The sequence below is a fragment of the Musca vetustissima genome, unplaced genomic scaffold (genome assembly GCF_032173495.1).
Source record: "Musca vetustissima isolate MV318-11 ecotype Yass unplaced genomic scaffold, APGP_CSIRO_Mvet_v1 utg12350, whole genome shotgun sequence".
Taxonomy (NCBI): domain Eukaryota; kingdom Metazoa; phylum Arthropoda; class Insecta; order Diptera; family Muscidae; genus Musca; species Musca vetustissima.
Window position 1 is genome coordinate 73628 of NW_026879966.1, and position 17540 is coordinate 91167.

The 17540-nt window shown below is 37.5% G+C and overlaps 2 protein-coding genes across 2 annotated transcripts; both read right to left on the minus strand.

The window, feature by feature from the left end:
• Positions 1-2710: 2710 nt before the first annotated feature.
• On the minus strand, positions 2711-4165 carry LOC133325216 (uncharacterized). Its single transcript, XM_061533998.1, has 2 exons — positions 4160-4165; positions 2711-4090 (listed from the first exon to the last, which is right to left on the minus strand). The coding sequence occupies exons 1-2, from the start codon at positions 4163-4165 to the stop codon at positions 2711-2713; spliced, it is 1386 nt and encodes a 461-aa protein (XP_061389982.1).
• An 11958-nt stretch (positions 4166-16123) lies between these two features.
• On the minus strand, positions 16124-17274 carry LOC133325217 (uncharacterized). The gene is made up of 2 exons (XM_061533999.1): positions 17269-17274; positions 16124-17197 (listed from the first exon to the last, which is right to left on the minus strand). The coding sequence occupies exons 1-2, from the start codon at positions 17272-17274 to the stop codon at positions 16124-16126; spliced, it is 1080 nt and encodes a 359-aa protein (XP_061389983.1).
• Between the last annotated feature and the right edge of the window lie 266 nt (positions 17275-17540).

Genomic DNA, 17540 nt, shown 5'->3' on the forward strand with positions numbered 1-17540 from the left:
AGTTTTAGTGAAGACATTTAGTACCCAATAAGAACCCAATATACCAAATTTCAGCGTATTCGGTTGAAAAACGCTCAAGAACCCCAAAATACCGAAAATTGGGGGTACTATTATATGGGAGCTATGCCTAAACGTGGACCGATATATTCCATCTTCGAAGTTGACCTGACTGCAGATAAAAGACAAACCTATGCAAAATTTCAGCACCCTATCTCAATTGCTTCAGAAGATAGCGTGATTACAACAGATGGACGGACAGACAGACATGGTTATATCGCCATAGAATTTATATGAGGGCTATCCGAAAAAATGGATCTATATTCATACTTTTTTGTGGAGAGATTTGGTGCCTATTAACAACTCAAAATACTAAATGACAGCTAATTCCAAAATACTGAAAATTAGGAGGTACCGTTGTATGGGGGCTATCAGAAAAAGTGGACCTATATTTATAATTTTTTGTGGACACATGGAGTACCCAATGTAGCAAATTTCAGCGACTTCGGTTGAAAAACGCGCTCAAGAACTCCAAAATACCGAAAATTGGGGGGCACCCTTTTATGGGAGCTATGCCTAAACGTGGACCGATAAAGCCCATCTTCGAACTTGACCTGCCTGCAGACAAAAGACAGAATTTTGGCGATCTATCTCAATTCGTTTAGACGCCAGAGTGATTACAACGGACATGGCTATATCGTCATAGAATTTTACGATGATCAAGAATATATATACTTTATAGGTTCGGAAATGTTTATTTCGATGAGTTACAAACGGAAAAACAAAATTAATATACCCTCCATACTATGGTGGAGGGTATAATGATAACTGTCAAACTTCGTGAAAATCGGTTCAGATTTATATATAGCTCTCATATATATTTTCGTCAGATTTTATGTAAATTATGCACCAAAACGCCTATATATCAATATATCGATTTGCATGAAATTTTCTAGACTGAACTGAGTCTAGAATGACTCGTGAAAATTGGTTCAGATTTAGATATATCTCCCATATATATTTCCCTCTCATTTTATGTAAATTGTGCACTAAAGACCCAAAGTTTGTACGATTGACACCCAATTTTACAATGTTATGAAGTTAATATAAATTAATCTCTGACAAGTTTCGTTGAAATTGGTTCAGATTTAAATATCGCCCCCATATACATACATATATTTTCTTTGGATTTTAGTTAAATGGTGCACCGAGTGACACGAAATTTTGCACAACGCATCGAATTGAGACTGGAATGACGTTATTCGGTTTTGTTGAAATTGGTCCAGATATAGACACAGCTTTCATATATTTTTTAAACGGGTGTCAGATTGAGATCATATTTCGAAGAGTGCGGCCTACCGAATAGCGTGAATGAATTTTGCTCTAAATCGATTTACATAAATTTGTCCCATTGTACGCAAACGACTCTAAACTTGCCCAAATGAAATGAATTTTAGCATAGGCTCCAGAAAGGCATAAATACCACATATCGTTTAATTTCATGTCAATTTTCTTTCGAAAAGGCGATGTCTGTTAGGAGACATATGTAGAATATACCCAAAGTGGTGATGGGTATCATATAGTCGGCCCAGTCCGACTTTACTACTTTCCTTACTGGTTTTTGTTAAAAATGTGTTAAATATATGAATAGACACGCTTGTGAATATATCTCGAAACACTGTGAATCAAAGCATTTGAAAAGAAGAGTATTTTATGACCAGATGATCTTCTTCTTTGTAATGCTAATGACCCCCTACTAAAATATTTCCGATTACAACACCTCTATTAGATGTCTTATTATAATATTATGTTAATACGCTGAACTCGGAATGTCAAATGGACGGATGCACCACAGCAGAGCTGTTTGAGTAGATCATCTTTTTTAATATGACTCGATTGTCGAGTTTCTTTTGGCATATTTGTTTTATCAGGTCAAGGTTAACTTCATCGTTGACATTTTTTAGGTCATCTAAATGTTTTATTTGGTTTTCTTTTTCTTCGAAAAAGAAGTAACGCGCATTGGAAGTAGAGTTAAAAATTGAGTTTTGATGTAGAAAATTAATTTCTCTATGATATTTGAGGAAAAATATATATGCCTTGGCCGTAAAAGAATAACGAATAACAACAAGAATAATATATATACCTTAAAAATATAATATAAACCTAATAATATAAACCTTAAAAATAAGTGTGCGAACGGTGGAGCTGTAATGGTATGACTCCGCCAATATAGAATTTGTAAGGCTGATGTAGTTAGCCTTCGAAAATTATTTCTCTAAAAGGTCTAAACAAAATTATTTAGCCTTACTAAGGGTGTTTGCTACTACTAAAGAAATGTGATGATGCAGAATCCATGATCATCTATGAGCAAGGTGTATGCGAAACTCCACATAATGTTGGTTTCCAATCAACATTTATACTGGGTTTAAGTATGTAAAATCGATTTAATAGAAATTGGATTAACCGATGTACTTATGGATTGATTGATTTCTAATTTTCTGGTATACCCCAAAAATAAATTTAAATTGTTTTTTTTTTTTTTTTTTGGAATTATTAATTTTTTTATTTAAACTCTAGCTAATAATATTAACTTATTCTACGAAAAAAACGATGTAACAGGGAACAGGTACAAAATGAGGTATGTGTTGTTCGGTTGTTCTGTTCTATATGGCCATTAACAACTTCCTCATAGAGGAATGCTTACTTAACTCTTCTAATGTTGGGGTGGTCCATAGGTTTGAGCGGGAACATGTTGTGGCACTGGTTCAGGGGCAACAAATGATGTCGAGGGAACTTGAACATTGTATTGTGGTGCAGGGGCACTATATTGAGGAGCAGGAGCATGGAAGTTGGGTGCTGGAGCTTGTACAGGAGGTAAATATTGATTAGATGGAGCGGGAACACTGTACTGAGGAGCTGGAGCGGGGGCGCTGTACTGAGGAGCTGGAGCAGGGGCACTGTATTGAGGAGCTGGAGCAGGGGCACTGTATTGAGGAGCTGGAGCAGGAGCACTGTATTGAGGAGCTGGAGCGGGGGCACTGTATTGAGGAGCTGGAGCAGGGGCACTGTATTGAGGAGCTGGAGCAGGGGCACTGTACTGAGGAGCTGGTGCAGGAGCATTGTATTGAGGGGCTGACTCATATACAGGTGGCAAATATGAGGTGGAAGGAGCAGGAGCACTGAACTGAGGAGCAGGAGCATTGTACACAGGTTCAGCAGCAGCTGGGGGCAAGTATGATGGCTCAGGAAGAGAAACATGAGACTCGGTTTGAGGTGCCAAATGGGATGTTGATGGACCAGCATCAGCTGAAGCCGAAGATGAGACATGTTCGTGAATTACACGAAGAACTTTGGTATGTTCTTGATGACTGGCACCGGCAGTGCCTGAATGACCTTGAGATGAGTGAATAACTTTAATGGTCTTGACAGGGGCTTGAGATTGAGTGTGGACATGACCATGACCATGGGAAGAGACTTCCTGTTGATGTACAAGAACATTGTTTTGTTCTTGGTGGCCAGAATGACCTTGAGATGAGTGAATAACTTTAATGGTCTTGACTTGAGGAGCTTGAGATTGAGCGTGGACATGACCATGGCTATGACCATGAGAAGAGGCGGCTTCCTGTTGGTGTACAACCTTGATGATTTTTTCAGCAGATGCATGAGACTCAACAGCATGACCGTAATTATAACCACCGTTAGAGTGAGATTCACCAGAATGTACTACTTTGATAACCTGGGGAGCGGCAGCAGATGAACTAACATGTCCTACACTCTGCGAGGATTGCTGATGAATAACCTTAATTACTTGGGGAGCAGCAGCGGCAGCATGTCCATGGCTGTGACCATGATCGTGACCAGCGGAATGTTGATGAATTACTTTAATCACTTTTTGTGGAGCATTGTGGCTGACATAACCACCACCATGGCCGGCATTTTCAGATACAACTTTTACTTTAATAACTTGGCCGGATGAATGATCATGGCCGTGATCGTGTCCATGCCCATGACCGGAATTGCCACCTCCTCCCAAAAGTCCACCCAATATTCCAGCATTGGCCACGGCCAAACAGGCGAACAAACACACAAATACCTAGGGAAGAGTAAAAAACAAAAATTGGTAAATTTTATTCACTTAATCTATCTCTTCATCCACACCTACCTTCATAATGTTAAACCGAAAGCTTAAATGTTACGGGATGGCAAACTTAAGATGTGCGTGTGTTATCGAATGCTTGTCACAATCGTTTGTTGTCAAATACCGCCAGTTCATGACATTATATACTAGATCCAATTTAGTGGTCACCACCATCAGCGAGTCCAACAAAAGATAGTCTCTCTCTCTGCACCGCTCTTGCGGCGATCATAGTTGACATTTCTTGTTGGTAACGTAAAATTCATTCATAATTGCTGCTCATCTTCTTTTCTTTCTCTCTCTCGTGCCAATTGAAACAAAAACAGCCGTTGGTTGGGAAATCAATTCATAAAAACGCCAAACGTTTGTTGTGGCTTTAATGAAGCATTTCTTTATCGGCAGGGTACTCATTTATTTTTATGATAAAAATCGAGATATTATCCAGTGTTGGAGAAACAATAAATGAACAATCATTAAACAAAAGATTAAGTTTTTGTTGACCAAGTAGTGAAGTTGTTAATGAATTTGAAAATATGTAGTTGCACAAAATATAAATAGACCCTTAATTGCCAACATTATTGTATTTGTTTGTACTTCTGTTTACATTGTTGTTCGGTAGTCAAATAATTAAATTATTGCATATGAAAAAAAATATTTTTGCATTCAATAGCAATTTTCATGAGTTTAATATTGGTACAAAATTTACAAATTCGCGGAAAATATTTTTTAGAAACCATGAAGACACATTGTATATAGTTAGAATTCGATATTGGGGAAGGGTGATTTACAGAATAATAATTATTTATTGGATCAAAATTATACAAAATGTAGATGCACCAAGTAGGACTAATAGTATATTGAACGTAAGGATGCTATATATCAAGCAACGGCTCTGATTTGCTTTAACATGGTAAATCACAGGCTTATCATTGTCCCTCTTTCATCTCAATTGTGGACAGTGACCTCTCCGCGGTGTCACTTGGGGTACATACTTTCATCATCCGTTGAAATAGTGCGCTGAGGTAAAGCCCAGGCTTATCTTGGTCCCTCTTTCATCTCAATTGTGGACAGTGACCTCTCCGCGGTGTCACCTGGGGTACCTACTTTCATCATACGTTTAAATAGTGTGCTGAGGTGTCGGGTTAGATCCCCACGCTCGGAAAACCCCTCCTACTATCAAAAAAGCAAAGAAAAAGAAAACCAAACCCTCCTACTGTTGACAACCCCCGCAAACGTATAAAGGACCACGATCTGCGAATCTGCACTTGGAATGTGCGTTCGTTGTACAGTACAAAGCCGATATTATTGCCTTTCAGGAAATGCAATGGAAAGGGACAGGCGTTAGAATATCAGACGATTACGCACTGTATTATGGTTGCCATAAAACGAGACATGAATTTGGCTGCGTATTTATGGTTAACCGGAGAATAAAAGACCTCGCCTCCAGATGAGCGAGTCTCATTTGCGCCCATACTCCGACCGAAGACAAAGATGAACAAACCAAGGAAATATTTTACGAGCGCCTAGAAACAGCATATGACCTCTGCCCTGGCCATGACATTAAAATTCTGCTAGGAGATTTTAATGCAAAAATCGGAAGGGAAAATATTTTTGGCCCCACCTTCAGAAAATTCAGCCTCCAAGAAGAAACATCCGATAACGGCATGATTTTGATGGACTTCGCGGCAGCAAAAAACATTGTAGTTAACATCAAGCATCTCGATATACACAAGGTCACATGGATTTCTCCTGATCAAGCAACGAGAAATCAAATTGACAATGTTGTGATAGACGGAAGGCATTCATCCAGCCTTTCAGACATTCGATCGGTACGAGGAGTGAATATCGATTTGGACAAGGTAATGACCTTGTGGCAGCCAAAGTTCGCACCCGTCTTAATGTAGCAGCAAAGGTGCGATCTAATGTAACACGGAAACTCGACGTCGAAAAGCTGCAAACACAACAGATAGCAGAAGCCTACTAAGCTCAACTTATCCACCTGCTTGACGAAAGCACTCCTTGTCCCGATAAAAATATAGAACAATGGCAAAGAATTGCCCACTCCCTACAAACTGCAGCAAAAGCAACCCTTAATGCGAGTGGAGAATTACTGATGTGAAAAACGAAACGTATAGGACAACGCTGAAGAAGAAATAACAAGAAAAACTTTGCGATGAGAAATCGAGATGTACAGGAGAGAGAACAGAAACGTAGTCTTTGGTGAAAGAACAAGAAAAACGTTAGCGTGAGCAAATCGAGCTTGTTAAGGATCTGGAAGGAGCATTTTGAAAAGCTTCTGGTATTAAATAGTGGCGGTGAAGAAGATACCTAGAAAAGATGAGGTGGGAGTAGCAATTAATCGGCTGAAGAACAATAAAGCTGCAGGTGTCGATGGATTACCACCCGAACTATTCAAGATCGGTGGTCAGATGCTGGTCAGGAGCATGTACCTGATGATTAGTGCAATGTGGCTAGAGGAATGCATGCCAAATGATTGGAACTTCAGCATCCTGTGTCCTGAGCACAAAAAAGGAGACATGACGATATGTGCCAACTATAGAGGAAAAAGTCTCCTTCCCGTCGCTTATAAAGTGCTATCCAGCGTACTGTCTGGCTTAAGGCCTGGCAAATCCACCATTGACCAGATTTTCACTCTGCGGCAGATCCTGGAAAAGACCCATGAAAACACATCGACACATTCCACCAACATTGAGAGACAAATTCTCCGAAAGAGATATGGGTCGATCTGCATCGACGGTAAATATTGCCGTCATACGTATCGAGCTGCAGCGACTACGCTGGCTAGGCCATGTTGTGAGAATGGATGAGGATGTCCCATCTCAAAAGGCATATAAAATTGAACCAAATGATGGATCACGTGGAAGGGGATGGAAATATCAAGTGGAAGTCAACATCTCGGAGCATGGACTTTAAAATTGGAAGATCCTCGCACAAGATCTGGCACAACCCAGCTAAGTAAAGTAATAAAACCTTTATATGCGGGCTATTCCCAAAGTTGATACTAAATTTATATATTAGTAGGGCAATTTGGCGCCCAATTAAAACACAAAATATCAAATTAGAGCCAATTCGGGTGCAACCTAGAGCGGCTGCGACCAAATAGCTTCAGGAGACAGATTAGTTGGACAGTTAAATAGCAGCATATCGTGAAGTCATAAACCACATACAGGGCCCGGCATATGCATTCAATTCGGCCACAATACGAATTGAGAAGGCTAATCCTAATTTGCTAAGGAAGCTGTCGCTCTTCCACTTCTATAGGTGTGAGGTGGACAACTAAAACTGCATTTACATGATATTGGTCCATAGTATATGTTACTACTTCCATGCGTAGGGGTTCTCTTTTGTACCGTTGGAACTCCCTCTTTAGGTCTCCCCTTACGTGCCTGAGGGTGGGGGAATCGATCCATGAGGCAGTGACATGTATAATTCCGGCGATAGCAGCTGAGCAGATATGCCATCGAGAACATACAGTCAGCCTGCTCATGTAAATGATTAGTTCTCACAACATTTTTTTCAAAGTTGTTTTCGAATATTTCCAAAAAAGTGGCTTACATCTCCCTAACAAACCTAGATTTTTATATCTGCACATGAATGGCAGGAGATAACGCCAAGAGGAAAGTTACAACACTAAATTAGTTAGGACACCAACCATTGCACAAAATACAATCATACGTTATTTCTAGCCAACGATAGATGACAGCACAATCACCTTGGACTATAGCAGTCCAATAATAAAAACAATGTAATGATTAACGAAACTAACAAAAAAAAAAAAATAATCGAGTAATATGGCGATGGTTTGTGTAAGTTCTTTGCTCTTAAGAGGAGGCTACATTAAAATATATTGAGCAATTTTTGCAAACATGTTTTCACGTGCCAAAACATTGATCTATAAAAAAATACCAATGTACTTGAGTAATAAGTAATAATATTGGCAAACTGGAATGTAAATTTGAATGTCTTTCGGTTGGAATCCTTTATATGGAGGCTATGTCAAACATGGACATATGTTGATCATTTTCTGCATTTTCAGCTACCAAAAACCTTCAAAATACCCACAAAAGGGAGGTACCGTTATGTGGAGCTATACCAAAACGTGAGGCGATATACTCCATTTGCAATGCCAAAAATCCTATATAGTAATAGCAATGTCTGGAAAATTTCTAAGCTCTATATAAAAATTGTCCATCCTTATCGGGATTTCAACAGACAGACAGTCATACATAGATAATGTGTTTAAAAATATATGTATATGATGTCAAAATGTATATACACAACATCTAATGGCGGTGAGACTATTTCAAAATATTGTTCTATCACGAGGTATATTGTCCATTATAATCCACATACTTTTGGCTAATTCCAACACATTCGAATCATATGCATTTCATCAAGTTCAAGTTCTATTTGGATTGCAAAACAGATATTCGTTGCGATCAACGCACACACGTCAAGGTAATCCATAATTTTTTTGCTCGTAAATGCCCATAATGACAGGTTTCCCATGCTGAAGCAACAGAAAATCAATAAACATAAATTGTTCGACTTGGTTCCACCGGCCGCATCTCGTTATCATTTGAATGACATTTAATTCACCAGAAGATCAATGGAATCAACATAAAATTCCCGCACAAAAATTTGTGCATTTTTGCATATTTTATCATTGGATCATTTTTGTAACGCACAATTTTTGTTTTGTTGATGTTGTTGGTTTGTCACCTGGTTGAGCTTGGAAACTATTTTTATTATTTTTATTTAAATTTCGTTTTATTTTTTTTTTTGGAACATGCAAACAATGACACCCAACCACTGGCAGCAACAACACCACCGCCAACATTGAAAACGCGATTTAGTAACAAACTTGTTGAATCTCCATGAGTGGGGCTAGCATTTGAGTGTCTTTTTCTAGGTGAATGTGGTAGGCCTAATAGAAATATGTAAAATATTTAGCTGCGTAATTTGGATTATAAAGAGCTGCATAAATTTAATTTAAATTGTTATTTTGTTGTGATTTTTTTTTTGGGTAGAAGGGATTGTAAATAAAAAATAATGAAATGTAGCCTACATTCCAGGATTTATAATTAACATTTAAATCATTTTAATTAAAAAAATCGATAGGTGGAATTATGATTTATCACGTTCAATGTCATACTTACCTTTATCATTCGGTCATTGTATTAAAAATCAATTAGAATCCGTCGTATATTCAGCTAGATTTATATAAAACGCAAGGTAAGTATTTCTCAAGTAGAGGTAGTTGTTATTTGGATTACTTTTACATAAAATTACCCGACTATTTAAAAATTGCAATGTCCTAGGATGTAGTCAATTGCTCGTCATAAAATTAGTTGTTTACACGGCAGCTATTTGAAACATGATAAAACCAAATGGGATTTACATTTAAATAAAACGAATATTTATTCATATTAAAAATCAATTCATTTACCACATTTGTTGATTTAATAAAAATTCTTCCAATGGATTTGTTTCTTTAAAAAATCAAAGTATTTGTATAGATTTTTGGTTAATTGTCGTTTTAAGTTAAAGTTGTTTTTTTTTTTGTAGCTAGCTATCATTGTCGGCAGCGAAGTTTTAATTTGATTATAGTGTTACGATAGCATATTTTTAGGATTACAGAAATATTTGAATTAAATGATTAGAGGAGTTGTTATAAACATGGCATACTTTAAGGCATAATACCGTAGCAATTTATCTAAATCAAAATATCAACGGGAAATCTTTAATTATGTGTTTACACAAGGCAGAAAACATTATTACAATTATTACCAGTCTAACGTGTGCCAAGTTTTTTTGAAATCGGTTCATACACAGATATAGCTCCCATATATATTTTCACCCAATTTTAAGTAAATGGAGCACCAAAGAGTTAAAGTACGTCCGATTGACACAACATTATGCTTAACGTATCGAAATGGGTCTACAATAACGTCTGGTAAGTTTAGATGAAAAGGCGCACTCACGAACCCCAAAGTAACGGAAATTGGGGAAGGCATTATATGCTGTCTATGCCTAAAAGTGGACTGATAATGCTCATCTTCGAACCTGCAGATCTATCTCAATTCGTTTAGAGGCGATTAAAACAGACAAATGGACATGATTAAATCGTCATAGAATTTTAGGCTGACTTACTTTATAATGATTATTACTATAAGATTAAACGGAAGAACAAGGTTAATATACCCTCCATGGTCCAAGACGGTTCACATATCACATATTTAATTTAGTCCAATTTCATGCCAATGATCCTTCAAAAATGCGAGGTCTGCTTGCATCTCTTGAATACAGTCAAAGTGGTAAAGAGTATTATATAGCCATTTTATGTAAATGGCGTACCGATGAGTCCATGTTTCTTCTATATTCACGAAATTTAGCAGCGGGTATGGAATGTGGTCTATAATGCTTTGGTTAAGTTTGAAATCGGTTCAGATTTAAATATAGCTCACATATACACTTTAGTCCCATTTTATGTAAATGGCGCACAATAGATCCTTTTATATTTGCACGATATTTTTTTGTTGAAATCGGTTCAGATGTAAATGTAGCTCCCTCATATATTTATACCCTTCACCACGCTGTAGTACAGGGTATTATGTCTTTGTACATATGTTTGTAACAGGCAAAAGGATTCGAGATAGACCTATGGCTCCTTTTTATAATATGCATAGAACCACTTTCGGAATCTATTTATACATGTCCGTCTGTCCGTCCATGAAAAAAGTACAGGTGGCATTTATGATCCGATTTGGATGAAATTTGGCACATGTCACTTTTTTGGCCCAAGGACGTACCCTATTGAAATTGTAGAAAATCGGTTCAGATTAAGATATAGCTCCCATATATAGTATCGTCCGATTTTATGTAAATGTTGCACCAAACTCCCAATATTGATCCGATTGAGACAAAATTTTGCAGAGAGTACTGAATTAGGTCCAGATTGATGTATGCGAAGTTTTGTTGGAATCGGTTCAGATTAAGATATAGCTTCTTTATATACTTTCGTCCGATTGTATGCAAATGGAGCACCATACTGCCAATATTAATCCGATTGATACTAAATTTTACACAGAATACTGAATTAGGTCTAGATTACTATATGCGCAATTTTTTTGGAATCTATTCAGATTTAGATGTAGCTCCCATATATAGTTTCGTTCGATTTTATGTAAATGGAGCAGTAAAGAGTCAAATTTAGGCCGATTGTCACAAATATTTTGCACAGCGTGCCGAATTAGGTTCAAATTAAGCAAATTGGGTACTAACCAAAGTGGTGAAGGGTATCATATAGTCGGCCCCGTCCGACTTTTGAACTTTCCTTACTGTTTTTGTCTGATTTTATGCAAATGGAGGAGTCTATGTCAGTTCGCTTTACATGAAATATTGAATAGCGTTTTGGATTGAGGATGTTTCAGGTTTAGATTTAGCTCCCATATATATTGTCATCCGATTTCATCAAAATGATGTAACTAAAGTTTGTCCGCTTAGTCCGATTCCATTTCAATGGTCCTCCAAAGATGCTATGTCTATTCTATCTAAAGGATATTATACATATGAGCATCTCTTGTATGTACACAAAGTGGTGAAGGGTATCACATAGACGGCCCGTCCGACTTTTCTATTTTTTTTTTTTTGACAATTTGTTTTTGACTCGCGGGCATTTTTTTTAATTTTTTTATTTAAAGCAGTAACATATTAGTCACAGAGCTACCATATTTTGACCAGCTGAGTCGTAAAATGTGTAAATAAAATAAAGTAATTGACAATCGTCACGAAATTTGGTCCGGTTCTGACTAAAACCTTTATCGGCGAAGGGAATTTCCACAAAGAATATGCAAGACTGATTTGATGAAGATCGGCCAATGTTTAGCGGGCCAAACAAGGCAAACATTTGTGTGTAAAATTACAAAACTTGCATCTTATGGCGTAAATGTTAACCCCGGGATCCGGAAAATTTGCCAGATGAGCATTGATGGAAGAGGTCGGATATGGAAGAAATACAAAAATATGCATAGGGGTCCACAAATTCAGTATGTTTAGTATTACAATTATCACACTATGAGGACGAAAATACATATGAGAGCTATATCTAAATCTTAACGGATTTTCACGAAACACAATACACATCATTATAGACTAAATTAAGTACGATATGCCAACTTTCGGTCAAATCGAAAGATATACAGGGACTTTGGTGCACGAAAATATAGCACATATCACTCGCCCCCATTCTCAATTTTTTATTTTTAAAATTTGAAATGGGCTGGTAAAGATCTTCACCGGTTGGCTTTATCCTAGTTCATACGAGAGCTATACACTCTCAGAGAAACGTGCCAAAATTTGGAACCGATTGGATTATTAGTTTTTGAGTTATCGTGCCCGCCATTCGTGAAACACTGTTTCGAGAAAAATGCGTTTAAAGTTTGAGAATCACTCTTGACGTCACTTGATGCTGACACAATAAATATATCTTCAAGAGTTCTTGAGATTTTCACTTGAAATTTTGTAGGGACATTCTAGATATAGAGTAGATTTGAATTAAACAAAAAAAAAAAAAGGAATTGACACCGAATTTGTCCCCTTAAATTTGACGAAAATATATATGGGAGCTATATCGAAATAGGTACCATGTGTCTATCTTGTTTCCTTTTGCCTGTTACAAACATATGCACAAAGACAGGGTTGAAGGGTTTAGAAAGATGGACAGACATTTTATTGTCTTTTTTTCTAAAAAAAAGAAAACAAAACTATGGAATTTTAGAAAAACAAAGCATACCTAGTTTTCAAGTTAGATCTGCTTTTTATAGGGGGAAACAAGTGAAAGCATTCGATCGGGCAATACTTTGTATACCCTCCAACATGAGGTGGAAATTCTACGTAAACTACGTATAATCGCTGGGGGCTATACTACAGTAAGCTGCAGGAAGAAAGCAAAATCGGTTCAGATTGAGATATAGCTCCATATATAGTATCGTCCGATTTTATGTAAATGGTGCACCAAACTCCCAATATTGATCCGATTGAGATAAAATTTTGCAGAGAGTACTGAATTAGGTCCAGATTGATGTATGCGAAGTTTTGTTGGAATCGGTTCAGATTTAGATGTAGCTCCCATATATAGTTTCGTCCGATTGTATGCAAATGGAGCACCATACTGCCAATATTAATCCGATTGATACTAAATTTTACACAGAATACTGAATTAGGTCTAGATTAATATATGCCAAATTTTTTTTGGAATCGATTCAGATTTAGTTGTAGCTCCCATATATAGTTTCGTCCGATTTTATGTAATAGGAGCAGTAAAGAGTCAAATTTAGCCCGATTGTCACAAATATTTTGCACAGCGTGCCGAATTAGGTTCAAATTAAGCATCTCTTTAGTACCCAAAGTGGTGAAGGGTATCATATAGTCGGCCCCGTCCGACTTTTGAACTTTCCCTACTGATTTTTTCTGATTTTATGCAAATGGTGCAAATGGAGGAGTCTATGTCTGTTCGCTTTACATGAAATATTGCATAGCGTTTTGGATTGAGGATGTTTCAGGTTTAGATATAGATCCCATATATATTTTCATCCGATTTCACCAAAATGATGTAACTAAAGTTTGTCCGCTTAGTCCGATTCCATTTCAATGGTCCTCCAAAGATGCTATGTCTATTCTATATAATGCATATTGGACATATGAGCATCTCTTGTATGGTGAAGGGTATTACATACTTTTCTATTTTCCTTTTTTGACTCGCGGGCATTTTTTTAATGTTTTAATTCGAAGCAGTAACATATTGGTCACAGAGCTACCATATTTTGACCAGCTGACTCGTAAAATGTGTAAATATATTAAAGTAATTGACCAATCGTTACGAAATTTGGTCCGGTTCTGACCAAAAACTTTATCGGCGAAGGGAATTTCCCCAAAGAATATGCAAGACTGATTTGATGAAGATCGGTCAATGTTTAGCGGGTCAAATAAAGCAAGACATTTGTCTGTAAAATTACAAAACTTGCGTCTTATGGCATATGGCGTAGTTTAATAAAGATGAACATTGATGGAAGAGGTCGGATATGGAAGAAATACTAAAATATGCTTGAGGACGAAAATACATATGGGAGCTACATCTAAATCTGAACCGATTTTCACGAAACATAACACACATCATTCCAGACTTAATTATGTATCCTAGGCCAAATTGCGTGCAGATAGAAGGATATATAGGGACTTTGGTGCGCCTTTTACATTAAATCGGACGAAAATATATTTGGGAGCTATATCTAAATAGTGATTCTATGCATATTCCCCAAAGGTACCATGTGTCTATCTCGTTTCCCTTTGCCTGTTACAAACATATGCACAAAGACATAATACCCAGTACCACAGTGTGGTGAAGGGTATAAAAAGCTAGACGGACATTTAAATGTATTTTTTTCTAAAAAAAGAAAAAAATCTAAGAAATTTTAGAAAAAAAACAAAGCATAGTTTTCAAGGTAGACCTGCTTTTTGTAGGGGGAAACAAGTGAAAGCATTCGATCGTGCAATACTTTATATACTCTCCAACATGAGGTGAAAATTCAAACTACGTAAAATCGCTCGGGACTTTGTTATGGGGGCTATACTACAGTAAACTGCAGGAAGAAAGCAAAATACCAAACTACAGGCATTCATCTTGAAAATATCGGAAATGACGCCTGACGGTTAAATAACATGTTTGGACTACTCAGATTATCGAAAATTGAAGGAAGCGTTGGTATCGTGGCAATATTTAGGATATATCGCTGAAATTTGAAATTAAGGCTCACATATATTTTCCATTTCCGTATCCTGCAGTCGTGTACCACCACATTTTTTGTACCACCACATTTTTGATAAATTCACACTTTCTTCCACTTTGGCAGCTGGGAGGGTTACACGATATATTCAGTGTATCTTCCAATGGGTTTACTATTTATACCCTTCACCACACTGTGGTACAGGGTATTATGTCCTTGTGCATATGTTTGTAACAGGCAAAAATAATCGAGATAGACCCATGGTTTCTTTTGAGAATAAGCATAGAATCACTTTATGAGTCGATTTATGCATGTCCGTCCGTCCATGTATTTTTGTTAACAAAGTACAGGTCGCATTTATGATCCGATTTGGATGAAATTTGGCACAGGTCACTTAATTGGCCCAAGGACGAACCCTATTGAAATTGTTAAAAAATCGGTTCAGATTTAGATATAGCTCCCAATATATTTTCGTCCGATTAAAGATAAATGGTGTACCAAAGTCACTACTTATCTTTCGATTTGCACGAAATTTGACAAATCGGTTCAGATTTAGATATATCTCCCATATATATTTTCGTCCGATTTAAGGTAAATGGTGTACCAAAGTCCCTATATATATTTCGATTTGCACGAAATTTGGCATAGCGTAATGAATTAGGTCTAGAATGATGTGTGTTAAGTTTCATGAAAATCGGTTCAGATTTAGATATTGCTTCCATATATATTTTCGTCCGATTTAAGGTAAATGGTGTACCAAAGTCCCTATATATCTTTTGATTTGCCCGAAATTTGGCATAGCGAAATGGATTAGGTCTAGAATGATGTGTGTTAAGTTTCCTGCAAATCGGTTCACATTTGGATATAGCTCCCATATATATTTTCGTCCGATTTGAGGTACGAAAATTGGGTATAGCGGGCAGTTACTTTCACTCCGATTTCGTGGTGTATGTCTTTCTTTCATCAAGAAGAGGTGGCAAACAAATATTTACTTCCACCAATTACGTTTAAAACAAATAATATCACAATTTCAAATAAATTTCAATACATTATTATTTATTTAATTAAATAACAAATAAATAAACTACGAAACAAATACTTGTAATCCTAATGAAGATATAATTTAATAACAAATGACCTAGACTTACACTTATAAAATTGCAACACTAATGACTTGAACTACGTTTTACCAACCATGAGATGGTGGTGGTGGACCATGGGGATGACCATGTGGAGCTGGTGGTGGTGGACCTTGTACAGCGGGACCCTGCAAAAGACCAGCTTTACCGCCATCACCTTGATTTTGTTCGACACGGGTGATTTTAAGTTCACCCTTTTGTACAACATGACCACTTTGGAAATAGCTGTTGGATCCACCTTTGCTACGTCTCACAACAGCACTGCCCTTTTCACCGAAATGAGCAATCAGCTGGGCATTGACATCAGCACCAGCTCCACCACCAAAACCATGATCTTCTTGTAGGACCAATTGAAGAATTTGTGGTAAAATTTGATTCAATTGATCATTGTAGGAACTGGCGCCATGGGAATAACCGTTGGCGTATGAGTGACCTTGGGCATATCCAGCAGAACCACCGGAATAACCATGAGAGTGGCTACCTCCAGCATTTTCGGTGATAACTTTGAAAATTTGAGCTTGACCACCAGCATTACCACCATGGCTGTAACCATGTCCGGCGAGTTCAGCTCCACCATGACTGTAGGCTTGACCGCTGACAGCACCACCATAACCATAGGAGTTATCTTGAGTAATGGCAATTGTTTGAGCAGCATGGCCATGAGCGTGTCCGTGACCTTGATCTTGAGCAATTGCAATTGTTTCAACAGAATGTCCCTGACCGTGTCCGTGACCATGTCCTTGATCCTGACTAATGGCAATAGTTTCAGTTGCATGACCATGTGAGTGTCCATGATCGTGACCATGACCACCTGCATTTTCAATTATGACCTTGTAGATTTGGGCATCGCCACCAGCATGTCCCGAGCCATGTGAATAGCCATAACCATGGGCATATGAGGCACCATGTGAACCGCCATGACTGCTGTAACTGTGACCACCGCCATAACTGGAACTGTGACCACCACCATAACTGGGACCATGTCCATGACCGCCACCGGAAGGTGTGGCCACAGCATTGAAACTGCTACCTCCACTACTGGCTCCGGCACTGCTGCCACCAAATAGTTTCAAGAATGTTGCATCGCAAATGCAAATCACAGCCAGAAAACAAATTATAATCTGCAAATGAATATCCAAAATTAGTGGCTATATCCTTGGGTATGTGGCGTCGTATGTGTGCTATGTCTTACCTTCATTTCAGTTCAGTTTCCGTTTAGGGTTTTAGGGGATTCGAAAAAGAAAAAACTGACTGAACTTGTAAAGTATAAACTATGGAATGATTTGGCTCCCTAATATTTGTCTACATTTATATTGGAACTAAAAAATATTTTTTTTTTCCAAAAATAATATTGGGTCTCTCTCCCTCTCCCTTGCTTGCTCTCTGTGCATAGTTGTAAGAGGTTGTTTGGGAATAATCGCATATTAATGTTCGGATATGTTGAATCTATGCGATTATTACTTC